The sequence below is a fragment of the Corvus cornix genome, chromosome 2 (genome assembly GCF_000738735.6).
Source record: "Corvus cornix cornix isolate S_Up_H32 chromosome 2, ASM73873v5, whole genome shotgun sequence".
NCBI classification, from domain to species: Eukaryota; Metazoa; Chordata; class Aves; order Passeriformes; family Corvidae; genus Corvus; species Corvus cornix.
This window is the reverse complement of record NC_046333.1, coordinates 2,511,391-2,536,064: the sequence shown is the minus strand read 5'-3', so window position 1 is coordinate 2,536,064 and position 24,674 is coordinate 2,511,391. Positions and strand designations below refer to the sequence as shown.

Genomic DNA, 24,674 nt, shown 5'->3' with positions numbered 1-24,674 from the left:
GGGGCTGAGTCTAAACAAGTGCAAGACGTTACCACATGGACGTGGGCAGCACGGAGTGGCTCGGGAAACCAGAGGAGAGGGGAAGGTGGGATGAAGATGGAGCAGCCCCGCCATTCCGGCGGTGCCCCCAGTGCCCTTCAGAGCCATCGTGCTGCTCTGCTTTTAGGGCGGTGGAAGGGAATCCGTGTGCCCGTGGCATTTTGGGTGGAGTCTGCAGGAAGGGTGAGGGCAGGATGGGTCTTGGGCGGTGGTCGCCATCCCGATGAGCCTTGGCTGGTCACCTCCTGGGCTTCTCCTGATGAGGGGCAGAGCCTGTCCTGGTGCTGGAGGTGTGGGACCGCTGCGGGACTCTGCACAGGTCCTCCACAGATACCTTGGAGCTGCTCCAGCTTTGCCCCCTCGGTCCCCAGAACGAGGATTTTGGGGTACCCGGCTCCCGGATGAGGCTGGGGGGTGTTGGGAAGATAAAATCCACCCCTCGCTCACCATCAGGGAGAGCCAAGCAGAGCTGCGGGTGAAATAATGAGGTTTTACTTTGTTTTGGAGGGTATTGAGGACTGGCTGTGTCCCACAGGTCCCATCCCAGGCCCTGAGGGGGTTTGGGGGATCCCTCTCCTGTAAGGAAATGTTCCTTAAACACCCTCCAAGTGGAGGATCTCCATTTCCTCTGACCAGTGGGAGAACGTGCCAAAAATACCCTTTAAAATAATTAACATTACCCCTTTATCCCTCGGATTGGGGTTTTATGCCCCAAAAAAACCTTGGGTCTTATTAATGGGTTTGGGGGTGAGGGGGTGGTATGAGGGGATTGTGTGCCTCAGTTTCCCTCTCCACAGCAGGATCCAGAGGGTGCTCCCAATAACCAAATCTGCCATAAACACATCCACATGGGGGATCTCCATTTCCTCCAAACAGCAGGAGAACACTCCAAAAATCCCATTTTTAAATCAATCTGCGTTATTCCACAATGCCCCAAATTGGAGTTTTATGCCCAAAAAATATTGGGGTCTTTTTACTGGGTTTGGGGAGCGGGTGAGGGGTTGTGTGCCTCAGTTTCCCCACCCCAGTGGGATCTAGAGGGTGCTCCCAATTAATGCTCCAAATGCACCTTAAACACATCCAGGTGGGGGATCCTCATTTCCTCCAAAAAAAACGGGAGAACGCTCCCAAAGCCCATTTTTAAATAACTCAGTGTTACTCCACGACACCCCAAACGGAGGTTTTACACCCCAAAAAAAACACCTCGGGGTGTCTTTATGAGGCCGGGCAGGGGCTGTGCGTGCCTCAGTTTCCCCGCCCCAGAGGGATCCAGGGGATGCTCCCGGGGGATGCTGCGCTGCAGAGGCGGCTGTAGCGGAGGGGTTGGGGTGCGGGGACAGGGGACGGGGGGATGTCCCCGTGGGGGTGGCGGTGGCTGCTGTCGCTTTAAAGGGGCAGCCGCGGCCCCAGCTGATGCGGCGGCTCCAATCAGCGGCCCCGGGGCTCTTGGCAGCCGGAGCCGCCGCCGCTCCGCATTCCTCCGGCTTCCCAAAAGGGGCGAACATGGCGATGGGCAGGATGAGGTGAAGAGGAGGAGGAGAGGAAAACAGAAAAAAAAAAAAAAAAAGAAAAGAAAAGAAAGGGGAAAAAAAAAGAAAAGATTAAACGGGGGAGAGGAAAAATTAAAGAAAGGAAAATATAGGAAAGAAAAGGAAAAGAGGGACGGGGATGCAAGCAGCGCTGGCGCGGTGATTTCCTCCCCCCCCCCCTCCAAAAGGCGAAAAAAAAAAAAACCCAAAACAGAAATAAGGCAGCCAAAAGGAAAAAAAAGGAAAAAAAAAAAAGCCACCAAACCAGCAACCCACCCAACCCACCAATTCCTTGTTTTTTTCATGGAGAGCACAAACCCCAGGCCAGCGGAGGAGGACCGGGACTCCTCAGCGCGGAGACCTTTGCATCAAAATGGTAGAGCCTGAACCCCCCCCCCCTCTCCCTTTTCTCCTCGCTTTTATTTTCTCCTCTCCCTTCCCCTTCCTTCCTCCGTCGCTTCCTCGCGCTCCCGGGGCTTTGCCGACTTCCCAAAGGCCTCGAAACTTGCCCAAATCCCGGCCAGGGCGGCGGAGGTGGATGCGGGAGGGGGAGGTTGCATGGGCGATGCTGCATCCACGCGGGGGGGGGGGGTCGTGGATTTTTTGGGGGGGTACAAAAAGCGCAGCCGGGCCGGGCTTGGGGCCGGTGACGCTCTGCTGGGGCGGGGGGGGGGGTCTGGGGGGCTGCATGGGGGTCCCCCCGCCTGCAAGGCGAAAATGGGCTGTGTTTGGTGAAAATGGCATTAAAAACTCGCCCCCTCCCCACCTTTGGGGTGCCTTAGGGGGGATGGGGGTGCAGAAGAGCCGCGCGGAGGGGTCTGGCCCCCCCCTCCCCCCCACCCCTTGGGAGGACTCCAGCCCAGCTCGGGGGTCACTGGGAGGATTTGGGGGGACGCACACACTTTGGAGCCCCCAGGCCAGAGGATTCGCTGGGGGGGGCGCACGAGATGCCGCTTCCTCGGCCATTCCCATTCCCCGGATGACTCCATCCTTGTGCCAATTCCTGCCCGCCTTCCCCCCCTCTCCATGGCTGGTTCCCGTCGTGGGCCCCCTTTTCCCGGGGGGTCTGGGGCGTCTTGGGCGCTCCCCAACATCCCGGAGGAACGAGGCTGCAGGGAGGGCGCAGCATCCCACCCCTCTCCGGGCCGGGAAAGGGATTTTCCATTCCTGCTCTTAAAAAATAATGATGATAATAATAATAATAACAACACCAGAGATGGGGCTCTCGCCTGCAGCAGTGACCTATTTTATCGGCCGGTGGAGTTTTGGGGGGGCTTAGCTGGAGTTGCAGAGGGCAGGCCTGAGCTGGGAAGATCCACGAGAAATCCCCTGGGATGTGCCGTGACCACGGGATCGCGGCTCCCGGTACCTCGGTGCCTCCCCCATCCCTAAAAGTGCGGGGTTGTGGTTGCCCCAGTGCTGGCTCCGTGCCCGTCCTAACGCCCCGAGAAGCGTCCGAGTGGATTTTTGGAAGGGGAAGAAAGTCCAGGCTTGGAAAAATAAGGAAACGATGATGGATGGGATGGTGGGATGGGGCTCGGCACCCCCGACCGCGGTACTGGGGTTAAACTGGTCGGGATTGGGTTTGGGTTCACGCTGGGCAATCACACTCGGCCTGTGAAATTCCTTCTGGCGTGAAATCAATGCTGAAACCGCCCCTGCATCCCTTCCCGGAGGAGATGCTGAGGGACCGGGGGCACACCGGGGTGTTTTGGGGAGCGTTTCACGCCCTGAGGTGGAGATGGAGATACCCAGAGCCCACCCAAGCCAGCAGCCCCGTGAGGAAGACGGGGAAAAGTTGGGAATTCGACCTTCCTTCCACACCCTGCCTCGGCAAGAACCAGAGGAAGATTTGCTTTACGAAGCAAAATTCCTCCTTGGAAAGACACTAAGGGATTTATTATTTTTTAATTTTTTTTTTTTTTCCCCTGGATCTGTGGTGAAATCTTGCTGGGTGCAAACGTTCTGGCTCCAACTGCAGAGTTTCCCTGAGGATGCTGGCTGGGCTCAGCACCGCTCCAGGGGCTTTTCCCGGGGTGGCCGCAGGGTCCCCTTTGCCACCTGGGCTTGGAATGACGGCGGAGCTTTGTTCTCCCCGGGAGGAATTAACGGAGCGTTCGGTTATCACCAGGCGAGATAAACGGCCCTGTGTTCCTGTCTCGCGTCTGGAGCAGAGACATTGTCACCCCCTCCACAAAAATAACCCGCTGCCGCCTTTGGAGATGGATCCTTTGGAAAAGGGAGGGAGAAGCGGGAGGTTGTTTGTTGCCTGCTTAATTAAATATTGGTTATTTTTAAGATGCAGATTTTTCTGCTCGAGGAAAAATAAGAGGTGGGGGGGGGAACCCCAAACCCTTTGCGGATGAACTGAATGTGTCAAAACATCAGAGGGTCTTTGAAGGTTTTGGGGGAATTGCTGATTTTTCCCGTCCTCCCTCCGTGCTCCAGCTGGAGGAGAAAACCGAGGCTCTCCCACGCTGCTGCATTTAAGCCTTTATAGATGGGGACCTGGTGATGGCCGTGACAAAGTGACTCTCCAGGAGCAGCAAGGGATGAAGTTTTCAATTTGCTGCCACATTTTCCTGGCCCCAAAAATGTGGATATCTATATCCTCCATGCGCTTTTGGATCCTAGATGTCCCCTGACATTCCACGGGTCCCTGTAAAGCCGGAGGAGTGGACGTTGGTGGGGAGGATGAGCTCGGGGCCAGGCCTTGCACCTCCTGCCCCTAATTTTTCCTTATTTCTAAGGGAAATGTGTTGTGTTGTGAGAGAGGTTTGTGCAGGGCAGGGATGGCCCTGTTGGGTTTCCTGCATGGGGACACCTGAGGACTTGTCCCCGTGTCCTTTGGGGCTGCTGTCCCCTCTTGAGCCAACTCGGTCTTCATCCACCTCTCCTGCTGAGGAAAACTGGGATGCCTTTGGATACGGGGAAAGACTGGCCATGGTGGCGCAGATGTGATGGGTAGAGGACTTAATTACAATAAACTGTCATTTTTTATTATTATTTTTATGATTATATCTTTTGCCTGGAGCCAGGGCTGCTGACACCCTGTCTGAGTTAAAGCCCTGCTCCCCAAGTTACTGGGAAAATTGGGATAAAAATAAGGATAAAAATAATGCATGTTCATAAAAATGTTGAAAGTGTTGGGCAGGAGGGATCTGATGCATCCAGATCCTTGATCTGGGCAACTGGATCTAAAGGAAGATGGCCCATGGCAGGGGAGTTGGAACGAGAAAATCTTTATGGTCCCATCCAACACAAACCATTCCATGGCTGGATTAGAGGAGCTTGACTGGTGCTTCCCAAAGAGCCCTGGTCAAGGCTGGGTTTAGGATGGAGCTGGAGATGGAGACCATTCCTGGGGTCAGAGCCAGGGTTTGGAGAGAATGCTCTGGGATGGAAAGTCCTGCCCAGGATGTTGGGACAGGTTCAATCCTGGACATCTCTGGCAAGTTTGTGGTTGGGTTAGGAAATGCTGTGGTTTTAGGGTTTACTGGGAGCTGAGTGTGGGGAAAACCCTGGAGGTGTCACATCCCACCACGCTGTTGATCCACCTGGAAGGCCGTGGGGGCTGCCCCAGGGATGGGCACTGCGGTGCCAGGCAGGGGGATGCTGCCCTCTGATGAAAGGCTCGTTCAGCAGCGCTTGGGAGGAGGCTCCCTCCATCCCTCCATCCCTCCCCCCACTCATCCATCCATCCCTCTATCCCTCCACCCACCCACCCATCCATCCATCCATCCATCCCCCCTACCTTGCTTCTGGGTATCCCGGCCCCTTCCCAGGCACTGCCTGGCTGCACACTGACGTGCGGCTGCCTTGGGGCTACGATGCCTTCAGGCTCTGCACAAGCAATGTGGTGGCTGCTCCTCTGCACCCATCCCTGCTCCTGCACTGAATTTGGGGTTCCTGGGGGGATCCTATGAGCTGTGGGGTGGCTCTGAGCACCGCCTGCCCTGCTGCATCCATCCCTTCGCTCAGTGGCACTGGGGACATCCGTAGGGTCTCTGGGGGGTGATGCCTCCTCCCCGGCCTTGCGCGGTGCTCTGGGCTGGGCAGCGGTCTGGAGCTGGCCCCTGGTGCAGCCACTTGGCCGACAGCCCGGCTGGGGAGGTCAGCCTTGGGTTTTGTCCTCGTTTCCTCCCTCAATCTTCCCTCCGCTTGTTTTTCTTGGGCACAGGAGGGAGGGGGACAGTGGCTTTGCGTGTGTGCGTGTCCCCTGTGCTCTTCCACCCTGGCAGTGACTCTGCGGGCGGTCCTGCATCCTGTAGATGGAGGGCAGCATCCCATCCCATGCCGTCCCATCCCATGCCGTCCCATCCCATGCCGTCCCATCCCATGCCGTCCCGCTGCCTGCTCCCGTGCCAGCGCGATGGCTCAGGGACATCTCCATCAGCCGGGTGTCACTGGCTGTGCCAGGCACTGGCGGGGCCCCCATGGCCCTTCTGTCCTGTCTGTCCTCAGCATTTGCCAGGGCGATGCCAGCTCTGCTGAAATCCATCAGCATCCCTTCGGGATTTCACCCCAAACCTGGCTTGGCGCAGCTCTGGAATTACCTGCAGAGCTTTTGCACCACGTGTTGGGTCTGGCTGAGCTGCGCCTCTTTCAGCCCTGGCAGAGGGGACAGGGACAGACAGAAGGGTCCATCCAGCCCGGCTGCGATGCCTCTGCTCTCCTGGAGGGATTGGGATTTGTCTTGGGATGAAAATAATGCGGCGTTGCTGAAGCCTCGGTATTTTTGCAGCAGAGGCTGTGCTTGGTGCAGGGGACAGTGCTCGACTTCCCACGGGAAGTGTCGGGATGGACTCCCAGGGCTTGGCACTGCCCTCACTGTCACCCCTGGTGGAACAGAGGGGCAGTGTCCTCGATGCCATCACGGTGGCGGCATCCCCCAGGAGTAGCATCACCTCATCGGTTTCAGGATGGGGGGTGATGGTGGGGTTGATCTGTTCATCCTTCCTTGGAAGTGTCACTGTGGCTTTGCAGCTCTGTGTGCAAAAGGAAAGGAGAAAAGCACCCAGGTAGGATTTAAATATTTCTAAAAATATGAGATAAATAAAAAAGCACGAAGCCATTAACCCTCTGTGGGCTGTGCTGTTGGGAAGCCAGTGCCTGCTCCGAGTGGATGAAGCCTTGTGTTGCTCATCCCACCTCATCCCACTGCTCTCCCCACGTTGCTGGCAGCCATGGCGCTGCCAAAAAACCTCCAAATTAATCTTTTTCCCCTTTGCAAAGGTGTGCCCGTGGTTTCAGGGAGACAGGGATGGGGGAAGGAGTTGTCCCTGTTCCCTTGCACTGAGGAGTCCTGGTGGGCCTGGTGCTGCTACCAACTTCCCAGGCTGTTCCTGGGAAAAACATCCTTGAGCCAAAGCCTGTAAATGCTGGATATCATTAATAAAATATTAGGAACAACCAAAAGGCAGGAGAAAAAAAAAAACCTGGGAAGCATCTGACTGTCCTCCAGCTGGGTTAATGCTCTTCTTCACCCGGCAGAGGCTGGGAGGTGTTTTTTGGGCTGTCCAACACCCTGGGATGGCACAGGCTCTGGGAGCATCGCTGAGCCCCTTCCCCTCACCTGCTCTTGCCGCACATGGCTCTACTTTGGGCACCCTTAAGCCTTTTAGACAACACGCAGGGAAAAAAAATCACCTCCTCAAGAGGTGTCACCTGCATCCCTAAGGCCTCCGGTCCCCGGCGGGTGCGCGGCACATCCCGGCGGGCAGGATGCCGGCGGTGGGCGCTCGGGGCCGTGCGGGCCGGCGCCTCGCCAGGCGGGGCTGTGGCCGGGCTATTGTTTTCCCTTCCTGCTTGTTTTTCCGGACAACCCTCTCCTAATTAAATAAAAAACACCCGTCGGAGGAGCGAGCAGACCCCACCCCCAGCGCGGTCCCGTGCCGAAAGCCCCCACGGGAGAGCTCCCCGGGGAGGGAGGGGACGGCAGAGCGGTGAAGGTAGGCGAGGGGCGGGCGCCTGGGGATGTGGTTTATCCCTCTGCCAGGTTTCCATGCATGGCCGTGCTCCAGAAATGGGTGGGTTGGCAATGGGATGTGCACGGTCCAAGCAGCGCTGCTCGTTCTGGGGCGGCTTCGTCTCGGTGCATCCTGGTTTGGGGAGCTGCGGGAAGACACGAGCGTTACATCATTTTTTAAAAATCCTCTAATGGCCTCAAAACTAGAGAGAAAAGGCTGAAGGTTTCATGCAAGGGCCTGGAAGGTAGAGGGCAAGTTGTAGGAGGCCAAGGATTAAAACCGAAAGCGCCGGTGTTTGGGATTTGTAACGATGTTCCTTTGTGTCATCTGAACTAATCTGTGAAAACGGGGATTTAATAATATTTCTTTCTTTAGCAAAAGTCAAGTTTTGACATTAAATAGTTTCAGCCCAGCTCTTTCACCCTGAACTGCAGCAATGTCCAAACCGGGAAGAGAGCATGGGGCACTTCTTTTTTTTCTGAGGAGCAAGTGCTGACATTGTATTTAGCTCCTTATTAAAGCACTTTTCTTTAATGCAATTTAATACTGAAGGTCAACTATGAATGCTTGGGTGGTTGGAAATGATACAGAAAAGCAGATTGCTGTTTTTCCTTGTACATCTTGAGGGTGAAAAATTTAAAGAAATACCCAAATTTTGTGCTGAATGGAAAGTGGTTCACAGGCAGCTGGTCTTGTCACCACTTAAATGTGAGTTTTATACCCTAAAACCCCCTGTCCTTGTGCTTATATGGGAAAGAATTGCTCATGGTCCTCTATGCTGCGATAGAAATGAATAAATATTTAATTAAATAAATAAGAGGCAGGTGAAGGTCAGAGATGGTCTTCTGGGGGACTGAGGATTTGAGTATTTAAATATATCCAAAGTGGCCCAACCTACTGGTCCTTTGGGGAGATTTAGAGATGCAGGAACGTTTAAGGATCTGGTTCTCCATAGCTGCTAAAAGAAATAGCATTTTATCCTGGTACCTTGATTTAAATCCGGCAGCAAACACCTTTCTGGGCAGGTGATCAGGTGTTGGTGGGGCTGTTTAGGGAAACTGAGGTACACAGTGGGGGGATGTGGGTGGAAACGGAGCTTGGGATCCATCTCCTGTGGTGGGATCTTTGGTGGCTCTGCTGGAGAGAGGCTGCTCCAGCGAGCAGCAGCATCTCCTTCCACCACCATTCCTTACTCATCCTTTCCTTCCATCCCCCGCCATCGGGCCTCATCCAACCCATCCCTCGCCCCGAGCATCCTCCCCATCCTCTGGCCGCCCTCCTGCCCCAGCAGCTGTTTTGGGATGGGACTTGGGCAGCATCACGTGAAAACTCTCTTAAAATAGAGCTGGAGGGCAGCGTCAGGGCGGGGAGGGCTGGCTGGAGGCGCCGCCGGCCCCTCGGGGTGGCGAATTCATGGCCACGCTGCTTTCTAATAATTTTTAGGGGTGTTTTTTGGGCTAATGGTGCCAAAAGCTTGCTTAGAGGTTGGCAGTGTGTGGTGGGGGCCCGCAGTTTTAGGGTTCATCCTGGGTTAGTGCATCCGGTGAGCTCCCCAAGTTCGGACAGGGGATGGAGACGGGATGGGTGACCTGCTCCTGGGACTAAACAGAGCCAGAGGAGCAGGGTGGTGATGGTGGAAAAGAGCAGAACTCGTAATTTTTTTTTTTAGTATGTATTTTTAATATAAGTATTTTTTAAATATTAAAAGAGATATGTGTTTCAAATATTTGTGTTTTCCCAGAGGAAGAGCACTGGATTTAACCCTCCCATTAATCCCCATTAGTCAGGCTTCTCCGCTCCAGTGGAGCTGCCGGAGGGGCATTTTGGGGCAAGTTGGGGTCTTTCTCGGCATCTCACCCCGGCAGGCGCCTCTTGTCTCGGCCGGGGCTCTGGCTCCGGGCAAGCTCACGAAAAGCATCTGAGAGCAATAAAGAGCAAAAGCCTCCCGCTGACAAGCCCGGGCTGAAGTCACCGGCGGGACGCGGCCAAGACACGCATTGTCCTCGCCGCTGCTGGGACTGATTAGAGCTGCCTGGCAAGGACCGGCGCTGGGTGAGGGATCAGCCCCTTTTGCCAAAAATCCTCGATCCGGAGGGGAAAAAAAAAGCCGGCTTTTGTTTCTGAGGCTGGGCGATGCCGCCCGACAGACCCATTTCCCCCTATTTTGCACCCATTGCTCCGTGCCAAGCTTGGGGTGTCCTATGTGGGGAAAGAGGTGAGACGGATCCCCGGGGAAAAACCTCAATGTAGGGTTTTTTTCAGGAGAGAACCTGGCAAACAGCTCTGCTGAATTCCTGCTGTCTCTTCAGATTTTTGATACTTATTATATCGTTATTTATTTTCTACGTGTCTTGGGGGGGGGGGGGGGGGGGATGGCTGAACCATCCAAGATCTCATCAAAATGTTCTTGGCAATGGCGAGGCTCAGAAAATGGGGGGGTGGATGGATGGATGTTCCAGCTGGGATGCAGCATTTTGTAGCAAATACATATATAAAGAATGTTTATGTATTTATATATTTATATATTTTTATGTATCAGTCGTTTAACTATAAATAAGCATGCATGTATAAAATATTGAAAATATTAAATAGATATAAATTATAAAATGTATATAAAAATATGTAAACACCCAACACTTGTCCCACCTCTTTGCCCCACTCCAGGCTGCAGAGCCAAGAATTTGGAGCAGAACTGGTTTTTCCATGTTTTTCCCTGGGTGCCAGCACTTGCTGGGGCTCTCCAGGGCTATCAGAACCATGCAAAGCTGAGATCCCAATTGGTTGGACGGATTGGTTTTGGAGCAGAAATCCAATGAAAATGAAAAAAATTGGCAGGGAGGGGGAAGAGGTTTTTTTGCTTGTTGGGAAAACAGAGAAGAAAACACCCTTTTTGATTATTTAAACTTTTTTGTCTGTGTGTGCTTTTGCCTTTGGCTCACCAGAAAAAAAAAGAAAGGAAAAGACAAACAGAATGTGTCTTGCTGGAATTTGTGTGTTGATTGAGAGCTGTCATTTGTTCCAGAAAAAATGGGAGCTGAAAAACTCTTTTTGGAGCAGGAGGTGCAGGATAAACCTGGCAGGTTTGAACCCTCCATCTCTGCCCCTCTTCTGCACCATGTCCTTGGTCACATCCTGCAAAGATCGGGAGAGAGGGTGTTAAGGGGTCCAGATCTGTCTCCATCCATGAACTGGGCGTTCAGCAAGGGAAGCAGAGTGGAAGGTTGTGTCCCACCTTCTTTTAATACAAGGCACTGGATTTAGGGTGTGGGATATGCCTTGGATTTGGGATGTAGCAGTCACACTCATCCTGGGGCTCAGGTAAGACCAGGAGAGGGGATGAACATCAGGAATGGTCTGGACTATGCAAAATATGTGGGAGTTGGATTAAACACCCAGCAAACTCAGCCTGGGGAGGGTTGGCAGTCGCAGCATTTCCCAGCCTGGGGATGCTGCTCCCTGATTTGAATTTTTCCAGGTAGTGCCTTTCCCCAGGCAATGGAAAATGAGCATTAAAACGTGCATAAATCATCCCAATGAATCCAGCTGCGAGTGAGCTGCTGTCGTGAGCAAGAGCACGCAGCGTAATTCAGAAATATCAAAGGATATTGGGCTTTGTGTAATTATCTGTGGAAGCAGGGAGCTATAAAATCCTAATTTCCTTTTATTTAGGGGGTTAAATCTCAGTGGGTGCCTAAAATTGGCTTCCTGCTTGGGGCAGATATCCACCTGGATCTCCATCTGTTTCAGGAGGTCAAGCCATCTCCTCTCCTGTATGACATCGCTGAGTGAGTGTGGACACCTGAGCCTGGCTTTAGACCTCCTTGGTGGCCATGGTGTCTTCTACCCACCTTGAAGGGATATCAGTGAGTGCTCGTGTGGCCCTGACCTGCCCTTTTTCTCCTCCCTGGTTGAGTCTCCTGGACTCAAGTTGGTGGTGGAGCTTCTTGGTTGGTGTCTTCAAGCTGGGCCTGATGGTGGAGCTTCTTGGTGTTCTGAAGCTGGGGCTGGTGGTGGAGCATTTTGGTTGGTATCTCCAAACTGGGGCTGGTGATGGAATGTTTTGGTTGGTATCTCCAAACTGGGGCTGGTGGTAGAAATTCATGGTTGGTGTCTCCAAGCTGGGAGTGGTGGTTGAGCTTCTTGGTTAGTATTGCTGACTTATGAGGCATAGACAGGGATGGGTGGCATGGCCAGGAGGATGACTTTGGGGTGGAAAGAGTCCTGAATGATTTTATTTCCTTCCTCCCCACAGCTGATAGTCGAAAAAACGACTGACTACCCTTCAGCTGAGTACTCCCTGGTGGAGGATGTAGCCCTCCACTTCACGTGTTTGATGGACAGACTGAACGAGCAGCGCCTCTTTCAGCCGGACCTGTGCGACGTGGACATCGTGCTGGTGCAGCACAAGAGCATCTTCCCGGCGCACAAGGGGGTCCTGGCAGCCTACAGCCAGTTCTTCCACTCCCTCTTCACCCAGAACAAGCAGCTGCAGCGTGTGGAGCTCTCTCTGGAGGCCCTCACCTCGCAGGGCCTCCAGCAGATCCTCAACTTCATCTACACCTCCAAGCTGCTCGTCAACTCCTGCAATGTGCAGGACGTGCTGAACGCGGCCGCCGTGCTGCAGATGAACAACATCGCGTCCTCCTGCCAGGACCTGCTGGACACCCGCTCGCTCAGCCTGGCCACCGACATGGCCCTGCCTGCCGAGGGCTGTGCCGGACCCCCGCCCTACTACTGCGAGATCAAACAGGAGGTGGATGCCCCTCACCCCAAAATCTATGCCCGGGAGGGCAACGACCCCTTCTCGGTGCGGGTGGAGGATGGGACAGGCAGTGGGACGCTCCCCCCTGGCCCAGCCAAGCAGTACTACAAGGAGGAGAAGGATGGAGGTCCTGCTGTCTGTAAGATGGAGGGTGAGGAGTCTGAGGAGGATCTGGACAGCCAGGGCTCCTACAACCGGGAGCAGATCATTGTGGAGGTGAACCTCAACAACCAGACCCTCAATGTCTCCAAGGGCACAGAGGGGAAGGCGGCCACCAGCGAGGCAGCTGTGATGGGGCGGCCAGACGGGGATGGTCGCGACACGGAGGAGGACGGGGAGGAGGAGAATGAGGAAGGGGAGGAGGAGGAGGAAGAGGAGGAGGATGCTGAGGTGGGGGAGGAGGAGGAGGAGGAGCGCAGCGAGGAGGAAGACCTGGAGGAGACGACGGAAGAAGAGGACGATGACGATGATGATGAAGATGCCTCAGAGATGAAAAGGGAAAAGAGTGGGCAGCCCCGCAGGGGCAGCCGGGCATCCAAAGCCACCAAACCTGCCATGGCAACCAGGTCCCAGGAGATGGCCAAGGTGGAAGAGGAGGAGGAGGAGGAAGAAGAAGGCCAGAGGGGAAGGAAGAGAAAGAAGGAACAGGATGGCTTGGGCCAGAAGGTGAAGCTGGAGGAGAAGCAGCATTATCCTTGCAAGAAGTGTCCCCGGATCTTCAACAACCGCTGGTACCTGGAGAAGCACATGAACGTCACGCACAGCCGGATGCAGATCTGCGACAAGTGCGGGAAGCGCTTCCTGCTGGAGAGCGAGCTCCTGCTGCACCACCAGACCGACTGTGAGAAGAACATCCAGGTGAGCAGGCCCATCCATCCAGGGCGTGGATCCCACTGGGGTGAGCATCCCACCAAGGGGCAAATACCTTACCCTGTGGTGGACCATACCCCAAGGGATGGACACCCCACCAAGAGGGAAACAGCCCAGCAAGGTGTGGAGCATCCTACAGGAGATGGATGTTCCACCAAGGGGGAAATACCCCACCAAAGTGTGAAGCATCTCACAGGGGATGGATGTCCCATCAAGGTGGGGGCATCCCACCAAAGGAGGAGCATCCCACCACGGTGGGACATCCCAGTGAAGGAGTGACATCCCAAACACCATGGAGGTCATCCTACCCAGCTACACCATGGAATGAGCTCATGCTCAGATAATGTTGCAGCTGGCACAGGGCAGTTGGGAGGGAACCTTCCTTCACTCATGACCCATATTCAGGCTCAGGAGGGTCCCACAGTGGCCTGGGATCAGAGGATTTGTCCCAGGGGGACTGTGGCTTCCTCTTGTCTGGCTGGGTGATAACACTGAGTTAATTTTTCAGGGATAATTTTTCTTTTGAATTTATTCAGTTAATCTGGATAAAACACTGTGAGCTCCTGATGGAGACATACTCCAGTGTTCCCACCCAGGCTGAACCCCCTTTAGCTTAATTTGAAGATTTGCTGACAGGAGTTAAAATGGTTTTAATCTGCCTTTTGTGCTTTTTTTTGTGTGTATTAGCAAATTTCTGAGTGCTTTTGACATCCATGCATGGCTGGGGCTTGGTGTGTCCTTCCGCTGTGCTAATGAAATCCTGTGTTGGCAAATTGACTCTGTTAAATCCATGCAGTTTTGGGGGGATAGGGAGGCACCCAATCAGAGCAGCAAATGTATGTTCCTGAAGATCCCTCCAAAATCCCATCTTGTAATTCCTGATGAGCTGTTTTACAGGATGCTGCTGCTAATAATTAAAATATACCAATTTTTGGAGAGCTTCTCCCATCACCCTTTCCACCAGCAACTGGATTTTAAATGATCTCACAGCTCTCCTGGATGAAGGTAACACAACCCAAGTGCTACTGGAGCCCTTCACCGATGGCATCCCAAATGAAATAGGGAATGAGCAGGGAACATGGAGGCAGGAACAGTCTTGGCTCATAGGTGAAGCAGTCACTGACCCTTTGGTGCTTCTTCCAGACAAATTCCCAGCGCTGAAGTTGCTTTTTTTGGATGCTTTTTCCCAGAATGGATGAGTGCCATCTCCAGTACCTGTGTGGTGGTCGTTGTTTCAGAGCCTGACATAAAACCTGAGCAGTTAAAAAGGAGTTTCCCCAGAATGTTTCTTCAGCTTCATCTACTTTCCAGGTGGATAACATGGGGCTGTCACCTCATTGTTTCTTTCCCCCCCCCTCCTTTTTATCCCTTTTCCAGACCATTTTGGAATAGGATGAACCACAACTGCCTGTGCAGTGACCTCCTTCTGCGGAAAAAGGGATCAGTGTCTCCCACTTAACTGAACATTTTTAATTTTACAAATAGCCAAATCCACTCCATTTGCTCTGATAATATTTAATAACTATCAACATACCATGGAATTATGTCTGGATGGAAAAGGAATTTTTTTCAGCTCTGTACCTACGACAGGCAGTTTTTATTTCTTGGGTTTTAATCAGATCCATGGAGGGACCATCCATCTTATCCCAGCTAGGTCTCCTGCTTTCTTTCCCTGTTTTGTCCCCAAATTTCATCCATAAAGCTCCAGGTTTTAAGCACCATCCTGCTCCTCGTGTTCATTCCCCACCCCATAATGTGCATCCTATTCCACCACCTGAGAAGTGATTCATCCTTTGCTTTATGGAGTTGTCCTTCAAGCTGGTTTTTTGGCCAGATTCAGTATGGTTTTCCTTTTAACCTGCAAGAATTTATATCCTCATTTTTTCCCCTCATTTGGGCATTACTTCCACATTTTTGAGTGATGATTTTCAGCAGTAACTGAGGACAGAGAACTCGGCCCTCCCGGGTGTTTGGTCCCAGCCCCGGGGGTTTTCCTACCTCTGCTGCTTTCCCTCTACCTTTCATTTTGAAATTCCCCTTCAGCCTCTTTCATTTTAAGTGGAGAAAATGGATATTGATGTGTCTTTGATATCAGGCTCTAGTCCTGAATTAGCCCTGAAATATCCCTTAAAACAGAGATAAAGCTGTTCTGATCCATAGAAATACATACTTGGGAACAGTGGGACTCGGAGGACTACTCATGTTGACATTCGAGCATGACAAGATGAAGATGATGAGGCTTGGGAATGGCTCTGTGACCCTAATTTTTCCTTTGAGGCACATAAATATAAATATATACAGAAAAATACTGTGACTGCACAGCATAATGGTGTGTTTTCCATGGTATCACAGCAGAATTTGGTTGAAGCCCATCAAGGAGCATCTGTTCCTCTGGGAAGGAGGAGAAGTGGAGGAATCCCTCCCTGGGTTCACGAGTACCACTCAGCCACGTTGTTGCAAGATACCTTCAAGGCATGATTTTCTCAACAAATCTGCAAGGAGAGAAGGGATGGTTTTATCCCTGTTGACCAAGAGGAATGTGAGTCATGGAAAGATAAAGGGGAAGGAGTTGACCCTTGGCTTCTGGCAGTGGTTTCCTTTGTGCAAATCTCTCTCCTGTGTTTCCCTGAGCACTGATCTGGTCTCACATGCCTCAAACAGGTCTCACACTAAAGCTGGAGCTTTTCCTGGGGACTTCCAGAGGAACATTGAACTTGTTGGAGTTGAAGTGATTCTCCACCATAATTTCTTGGGAAAGACTTTGCATGTCATGTTGTTCTCCTTGTGCTGATGGACAGGTGGTTTGGGTCCATTTTGGTCAATTTGGATATAATGGAATCACAGATCTGTTTGGAAAACCAATTTAGTGGTGAAGTACCCATAATATCTGCTGAAGACTGGAGCTGTGCCGCTGCCCTGGTTTGGGATTCTCCTTCTTTTTATATTTTTTGCAACTTTCCAGTGCACAGATGGTTGGGATTATTTTATGTAACATCTTCATTTAGGAATAAAATTCCCAGTTGGGAATAGAGCCTTGGTGCATGAGCTGTTGCTTATGCAACACCTGATACAGCCATTGATGGAGATGCCACATCCTCCCCTGGAAGGTCATTATCCCTTGCTCATCCCATGGATAGATATCTGAAGTTTGGAGGTTTTGAAGTGGCAAGATCTGTATCAGACTTGCTGGTTGTTATGATTTTTGGTATCAGCTGTAGCTTTCACAGTGATGTTCCCTTTCCATGGATGAAGCTGCTTCCCCTGCTTCCCTGACCATCTCCTGTCTCCTTGCAGTGCGTGACGTGCGGGAAGGGGTTCAAGAAGCTCTGGTCTCTCCATGAGCACAACAAGATTGTCCATGGCTATGCAGAGAAGAAGTTCTCCTGCGAGATCTGTGAGAAGAAGTTCTACACCATGGCCCACGTGCGCAAACACATGGTTGGTGAGTGTGGGAGGAACCAGTGGCACGGGGAGATCTTGTTGGGGGTGTTGATCCATCAATTTGGCAATGAAAAGTGTTTTCTGTTGCTGTCATGTTGGGTGTTCAGGGCTGGGCTTACTCTTGGGTGAGCTTTCTCACATCACCATCTTGAAATTTGGCCTGATATTCAATGCTGAACCAATGTCTGCTCAGTGCTGGGTTTGGACGTGGTGCTGGGGAATCCCATTTATTTTATTGTTCAGAAGTGGTCAAAGGAAGGTTTGAAGTGTAACCAGTGTAAAAGACGACCAGACCACACCAATGCTGGGCTTTGAAAAACAAGCTGTACATGGCAACAGTGGTCAGGTCCTGGGCCTTGGAGCCACCAAAGAGACCCGAAAGAATGGGGATTTGGCAGGGAAGTGCTTGAAATGTTGCTGCCATATATCTTCCAGAGATGCTTTGGGTTTGCTGGGGTTGGGCACTGGCATTGGGAGCCACAGCTGGGGTGTGGGGAGATGGATGGTGGAGGGGTGTGGAGGGCTCCTGACCCTGCCCCTGTCCCCACCAGCACACACCAAGGACATGCCCTTCACCTGTGAGACCTGTGGGAAGTCCTTCAAGCGCAGCATGTCCCTCAAGGTCCACTCGCTCCAGCACTCCGGGGAAAAGCCTTTCAAATGCGAGGTAAGGTCCTGGCTATTGCCCCACCCCTCAAACAAGGGCAAAACCACTGATCTGGGGAAAGATTTTCCACTTCTTGGGGCTTCCACCTTGCTTTGTGCCAGTGCAGCTGTAGGGATGATCCCACGCTTTTCCAAACTTTGCATCCCCTCCTGGCTTCAAGGTCCCACCAACTTAATGATGAAACTTGTCCAATGCCAGGATCTGTTCCCCAGTGCCTGGACTTTGCATCCCACCCTAAGCCCATCTAGCCTGCAAACCTGGCTGGGTAGGTCCCAAAAATCCATTTTTAGGGGTTTTTTTTGGGGAAAAAAAGGATTTCTTTGCTGCTGATGATTGAGGGGAATGTGGGGATATTTTGGGTGCTCATCAACAACTCATTGCCCCTGCAGAACTGCAATGAGCGCTTCCAGTACAAGTACCAGCTGCGCTCCCACATGAGCATCCACATCGGCCACAAGCAGTTCATGTGCCAGTGGTGTGGCAAGGACTTCAACATGAAGCAGTACTTTGATGAGCACATGAAGACGCACACGGGTGAGTCCCCCCTTGCCTGGGCCCAAATCCCCTCAGTCAGACTCTCCCATGGAAAGAGCATTGGGATGGGGGTAACATCTTTGAGTGGGTGGAAGGATGGGGTTTTGGGGGACATTGGTAAGGCCCCAATCAACTCGCTTGATGAGACTTTTGAAAGGGCTTACAATGGTTCACGATCTCTGAGTTGGACACATGGAAGAAATACCAACAGGATATTCTAAAGAGGTCAAAACAACAAAAGGTTTGCTGGCAAACTTTAGAAAAATCAGAGAACTTTGGCAAAAGGCTTAGTAGAGCATTCAAGTAACATCAAACACTTCTCACAGCATTTAACTTGGCCCATTCAACTTAGCAAACTTTAAGCCCATTTGATGTTAAGTTGCCTAAAATATTCCAAGGAGAGGGAATTGGAAGGAGAAGAAAGAGAAAGAGAGAAAGACAGAAAAGATATAGAAAAGCACACATATAGCTACCAACTCCTGGGTTCCAAAAACTTCCAAAACAAAAGTAGGGTATAGATGAGCATGATGGCCTGGTGTTTGGCCTTAAATACCTCTTGTTCCTCAAGGGCCCTTCTCCCAGGTGGGACTTCTGGTCATTTGCTCACTCATGAGGTGGATTAGGGGAGAGTGGAGCACCACCTTCAGTGTGCCACGATTGGCAGACCCTGCCAGGCTGGGATACAGGCTCTGGGGTTGGGGTGTGTGGGGCCGTCCACTGCCTCATCAGGACAAGCCCCAACCTGCCCTTCCCACACACACATATACCCCAAAATGCCTCAAAATATCAAATTTTTCCAGTCTCTGACACCCAGCCTAACCAGCAGCTTCTCATCCCTCTCCTCGCATCCTCAGGTGAGAAGCCCTACATCTGTGAGATCTGCGGGAAGAGCTTCACTAGCCGCCCCAACATGAAGCGGCACCGCCGGACCCACACCGGGGAGAAGCCGTACCCCTGCGACGTCTGCGGCCAGCGCTTCCGCTTCTCCAACATGCTCAAAGCCCACAAGGAGAAATGTTTCCGCGTCAGCAACCCCTTGGCTTCGGACACGGCCGTTCCCCAACCCCGCCACCAGCCCGGCTCCGCTGCCCCCGGCCCCGGCGTCTCCCCCTGCCCCTGCCGCTGCTCCATCCTCTTCCACAGACCCTCCCTCCTCCTCCTCACCTACCACCACCCCCTCCCCTTTTTCCTGCGGGGAGGATAAATTCAAACAACAATTAGGTGTCCCCCACCCCGGCCACGCGCCTGCACGGACTGCTCTGCCCTTCGGGAATGCCTTTCCCCCGGGGAGCCAAGGCTTTGCTTGCTCTCTACCCCCCTTCCTCCTCGTTTTGGGGTTGTTTTGGGTTTTTATTCCTTTTTCTCACCCATCATTCTCTGCAGAGAGGGGGAGCGGGAGGAAGTCCCCCCAAGGAGCGTGGGTGTTGGGGGGAAACCGCCATCCGTCCATAAGGGTGTAGGTAAAAGGCGTTACTGTCCATTTCATCTTCCCACACGCCGGCTTCATCTTCCTCCTGGGATCCTGGTGGGGCTGGGAGGAGCAGGATATCTGGGCTTGAGCTTGCTGGCCAGTGCATCTATACTTCTAAGCCGAATTCTAGTTAGTGGTGCTTGAATCCCTGTACTGTAAAGCTGGTCTTTCAAGTCAGGCTCTTCACCCACGGGGTTGAGAGGTGGGCACCACAGAAGAGCCCACCACTGCCAGCCCCAGTGGCCCGTGGTGAGCGAGCAGATGTCCCCATTGGAAAGCCATTAGCACGCTCTTGTTAGCAGCCCTCAACACGTCTTCCTTCCCTGCAACAGGTTTTCCTCCTCCACAGGCAAAAGCACAAACACCCGCCTTGCATCCTGGGGCATCTGCAGCTCACTCTTGGTTCAGTTTTGGGGTGCCCTAAGGGAACTGGGTTCTGGTGTGCCCTTTCTGCTAATCCTAGCAGGAGCTGGGCTCCTGGGGATGCTCTGGAGTCAGGGAGCTGTTCCTGGGAGAGATCAGCTAGCTTTGGGACTGGCAGGAGGGTAGCCTGGGACAGAGCAGCAGGATGCTTCTGTTTCTCGGCAGAATCGGCCCAGAATAGTGCCTTAACAATCCGAATAAACCCCTGAGTGACGAGTGAGCTCCAGGTCGGTCCTATTGCAAGGTTCAGAGCTAAAGTTAGACCGTGTTCAGCCTGGGGATGGTAATGTCCCAATCTCTGGTTTGTTGCCTGCGTTGCTCTCCCAAGCTTCACCTCTCATTGTGGTGCTGGCATCTGTTGCCCTGTCCTGGTTTTGGGGGGACCAGAGTGGACCAGTGAGGGCTGTGCTTGTTTTGGTGATGCCCTGTGGTATTGCTTAGTGCTTGTTGAAGATGTTGAAGTCGAGCTGGTCTTTGGTTTCACTTACAAGTAATATGGCTGGCTTCATGCTGAGGAGGAGGCGGAGAAGAGGAAGGCTTTGCTGTCACCTTTTTGTTGGGCACTGAGGTCCCAGCAGGGTCTCTCGCTGCTGTGCTCTGTCCCAGGGTGTCATGCACTGGACTGACTGTGGTTGTATGTGGTCCCTGCCTGGGGTAATGTCCCCTTTGGAGTCAGAGAGCACCCAGCATGGGCAGAGAAGGGCTGGCAAGAGGTGGGGGGCTGTTGCAGCTGATGTCGTGCTCCTAAAGCCAATGTTGAGGTCACCTACGGACATGGGTTAGGTCATGGAGGAGGTGGTGAACAGCACTGTTGGTAGGCAAGAAGGAAAGAGGTCGCTGAGTGGGCTGCAGGAGCCCTTTCTCATATGCAGCTCGTGCTGGGTGACAACAGAGTGCTGGGGACAGGGAGCCAGGTCTGACTCTGCGAAAAGTCTTGGTGTTTCATCTCCTGGACCAAATCAGCAAAGCACTTGGGCAGCATTGGGGCTGTCGCTGCAGAGATGGGAGGATTCAGCCACATGCTCAGGGGCTTTGCTGACTGGGGACATGCAGGAGCCTGACAGGGACAGGACAGGGCAGCATCTGCTGTTCTCCTGAGTGCTCTTTGAGTGACTGGTGCCACCTCCTGCTGAGTGGTGCCCCCCATGCCTGGCATCTTGGGAAAGATGACTGATGTTAACATTTTGGAGCAACAAATTCCTTTTCATCTTTGTGTTGTCTGGGATCCTGTGGATCCCAAGCGCCTCTCCCAGTACCAGTGAGCTCACCCCCAACTCCACCTGCTCTGAGCAAAATGAGGTTGCTATGGTGGAGCTGCCCTCACCATATTGACCTTCTCAGGTGGGTTCCAAAGGCTTCTCTGCTATTCCCCTCCACAACCCTGGGGCTCATTGGGATGGTGCAAAACCTTCTCAAACACACACCCATGAGGGATGACGGCTCTTGGGGCCATTGTCTGTCTGAAGGGACCATGACCCATACTGGAAGATGATTGCTTTACAGAAGCATTCAGTGATACCCGTGGAGGTGTTGGAGTGGTCCATGCTGTCTCCTCCTCTGCTGCCTTCCAGATCCCATTCCCTTGGGCTTCCTTGTGCTTCTTTCCCCTCATGTTCAGCCTTGAGACAGGATGGGAGCGCTGTGCCCTGAGGAGGGCTCACCTTGCTTTTATGGTCTTCTGTGATGGAGCCCATCAGCTGACAGACTTCCCCCCATGTAAACACCCATGCCAACATGTGCTCCCTTGTCCCATTCACCTGGAGGTGGCTTTCCCTGTTCCTGCCCCGGTTCATCCTCCCCCAGTGAGGACCTGCCCCCTCGGATATCTCTGTGAGATGAGAGCACTTCCTTGAGGCTGGAAGCCCAGTGGAAAGCCCAGTGACTGGTCCCAGCTGCGTCCAATCCCCTTCAAGAGCCTGCTTGTAGAGCCACTTGGAGACGTCGAGATGTGACCATGCACACAGCACTTTGGAGAACCAGATCCCTGCTGCTCCCTCCCCTCTCCAAGGCCTGCGTAGTTCCCAGGAGTCCTACAAGGCCTCCAAGCCCTTTTGTCTACACCCGCACTCAGTCCCAGTGTGTCTCCATGTCTGGTTTTCTTTCGCGTGCTAAGAGCTCAGACGAGCCGCTCCTGAGGTGTCTCGTCCATCCCGGATCCGTCCCAGCTGGCCCTGTTGCACCCCTTGGGGTTAGACAGGGCAGGAGGCAGGAGAGTTGGGTCCGTTTTGTTTTCAAGCTTTTTGTTTTATTTTAAATTTTTTAAAATTCTTTCTTTTTTAACTCTTGCACCTTAATCTCTCACGTCCCTTCTTTGACAGACCGCGAGGGTGGAGAGGGGCTTGATTTCCATTACGCAGTTCCTGAATACGCCGCAACGCAACATTCAGCTGACAGCTCTTCCCACACACCTAAACCCCAGACCTGTCTGGGTTGGAATTTTTCTTCTCCCCACTCCACCCTTCATTTGAACTTTGGGGAGGGAGGGAATCATGTGGGGAGGGTCATTTTTGGTTTATATATCCCAGGAGCCTGGTAGCACAGACCAGTTCGCCTCACGTATCCATGGGGCACAGCTGGCCCTTCGGACCACAGCCATAACCCCGGCGTGGTGGGAAGGTGGATGGATGGATGGATGGATGGACGGGTGGGAATGGCTGTGACAGTGCAATAGAGACGAGCATCCGCTGCTAGACAACTCCTCTGAGGTGACTCTTGGTTTGCCCGAAGTCAGGAGGGAAGGACAGATGGACAGACGCCCTTTGTTCACACGGACGTCAAGAGCTTCCCCACACGCAGCCCTGCCTAGAGACACGGAACCACGATGGGAATTGGGTTGAACTCAAAAAGGAAGAAAATAATAATTAAAAAAAAAAAAAAAGAGAAAAAAAATAGGAATAAGAACAACCTCTGTAGCATGGAACTTGAAGGAAATGAATGAAACCCCAAGCACTTGCCTCAAAACTAGTTTCTCATGCCTGGTGTTTGGCTCTGTATTATTTTATGGCATTCAGTATTGGTTGCCCAAACATGCCAAGTTAAGAGTGTATTGGTGGCTCTACAAGTGTGAACAAACTAAATGAAGCACTTTATTCTGTATAGATTAAGGGAAGGCGGGGAGGGGAGGGGAAGCTTGGATGCTTTTCGGAAGCGTCTTAAGTAATGTTCTAGGAAATGTATTATTATTATTATTATTATTACTTTTTTTTTTATGACCATGTGTAATCAATATATGTTTAACTCCAAGTACAGCAGTTACTCTCTTTGGGATGGTGTGAGGAGGGGGAGGCTGAGATGGTTGGATTAGTCCATCCCCGTGGGACCAACTGAGGCAAGTCATTGTCTACCGCAGGAACGGGCGAGTCTTGCTTCGTCGACGGTCCCGTTGGCTAGTGTCCCGGAGGTCCCAAGAGGTTCATCAAAGCCACCTCCCAGGGCACAACTCCCAGTCAGACATCCCCATCCCAAGCCATCCTCTGCCTGGGGGTGCTGGGGCTGCTCTCTGGGCTGCCCACAAGCATGACAAGTCACGGTAGGGAGACTGGTTTGGGTTGTCCCTCGAGGCCAGGTCCTTGGCCATGCTTTGAAACCTGCTTTTGGCCTCTCACCAAGGCACGTTGGGGCTCACTGAGCTCTGAAATTGGTGAGAGGTCAGAACTGGGCCTTTCCACTGCGTTCTCCCAGTCTGTAAGTGTTAATGACTGTTACCAAAGAGGTTGCAAGTGGAAGGACTGGATCAATAAACAATTTGTCTTTTATAAAAGAAAAGCTAAAGCTCCACCACTTTCTTTGTTACCTTAATTTCGCTTTATCTTTTTCTTCTCCCCCTTTTTTTCCTTTTCTTTTAAAGGATGTTTTTTCAGGAAACAGTGTGAGGAATCAGAGACGGGGAGGATGAGCTTCCTATGGAATGTTGACTGCTGCCACTGCTTCGCATGTATAGGCTCCGTGCTGGGTTTGGTGGGAGGTGTGTGTGTATGTGTGAGACAACTTGACTGTTGTGGGGCCAACAAAAAAAGAGCTTTTCAGGAAAGGGTGATGAGTGGATAAAAGAAGGGATTCAGTGCTCACAGCCCTGGGGTAAGGACTGAGCTCCTGGTCCTACTGGCTCCATCAGGTTTGTGTGAACTCTGAGTAGGGTCTCTCTGATCTCCTCTGTTGGCAGTGGAGAAACCAAGGAGCACACACAAAAGCACCCAGTGCCTTGATTAGTTTAAAATGGAGCAGGGGGAACCTCACCAACAATATCAGCATGGATATTGGGAAGATAATAAAAGAAGAGATAGTTTTCCCTCAGCCTTGGACGTAGTCTTTGCCACTGCCATTATCTGTAGGGGGACCTGAGCCACCAGAGCTTTTGCATCTGAGCCAGAAAAACACCAGGCAGCAGTGAGGAGTGATGCCTCTCAGCATTCCTGGTGGCAGTTCTTATCTGTGACAGCCTTTGGACTGACACAGCTTCTTGGAGAGGTGGAAGAGCATCCTCAGGCCAGACTTTCACTAGGTGATGTCCAACTTTGCTGCCGTCCTCAGACCAACATGCTGAGATATGGTTCTTGTTTTTCAAACAATGGGATATTTCAAGTTCTTCTGGGTCTTTTTATACAACAGCTTTTTTTCCTTTTATGGTTTCCTGCCCTGTGCCAGTGGTGGCATCTCCACAGCTTTATAATGGACGTGAACCACATGGGAGCACCAAACTCCAGTTTATTTGAGACTTCTGGAGCCTGTATCAGGGGCCACATCACAACAACTCATGGAAGGTCAGCAACATTCTCCTTCTGGCTTCAAAAAGTCCAAAATTCCTCCAGGAGAGCCAAGAAATGTGGCAGGAAGTGAATGGGGATTAACCCTCTCTTAGGGTCGTCAACAACTTTCCAGTCTGCATTCAGCAAGAGGAGCTGAAGCAAAGGTCACGGAATCACAGAATCGTTAAGGCTGGAAAATACCTCTGAGATCGTTGAGTCAACCT

At 52.4% G+C, this 24,674-nt stretch overlaps 1 protein-coding gene and 1 long non-coding RNA gene across 4 annotated transcripts; one reads left to right on the top strand and one right to left on the bottom strand.

Moving 5' to 3' along the window:
• The first annotated feature begins 1,468 nt into the window (after positions 1-1,468).
• On the top strand, positions 1,469-23,998 carry ZBTB47 (zinc finger and BTB domain containing 47). 3 transcript variants are annotated; one of them, XM_039550116.1, is made up of 6 exons: positions 1,469-1,944; positions 11,790-13,157; positions 16,464-16,611; positions 17,162-17,277; positions 17,667-17,811; positions 18,666-19,015. In XM_039550116.1, the coding sequence occupies exons 1-6, from the start codon at positions 1,942-1,944 to the stop codon at positions 19,013-19,015; spliced, it is 2,130 nt and encodes a 709-aa protein (XP_039406050.1). In that variant the 5' UTR covers positions 1,469-1,941. The 3 variants fall into 3 exon arrangements, with proteins under 3 accessions (XP_039406050.1, XP_039406051.1, XP_039406049.1); XM_039550117.1 differs by lacking the exon at positions 1,469-1,944 and adding an exon at positions 7,496-7,519; XM_039550115.1 differs by lacking the exon at positions 1,469-1,944 and adding an exon at positions 11,251-11,400 and having other exon boundaries at positions 18,666-23,998.
• On the bottom strand, positions 3,494-5,584 carry LOC109144012. The gene is made up of 2 exons (XR_002044486.2): positions 5,323-5,584; positions 3,494-3,797 (listed from the first exon to the last, which is right to left on the bottom strand). It is a non-coding gene; the product is annotated as an uncharacterized LOC109144012 (long non-coding RNA).
• Positions 23,999-24,674: the final 676 nt, after the last annotated feature.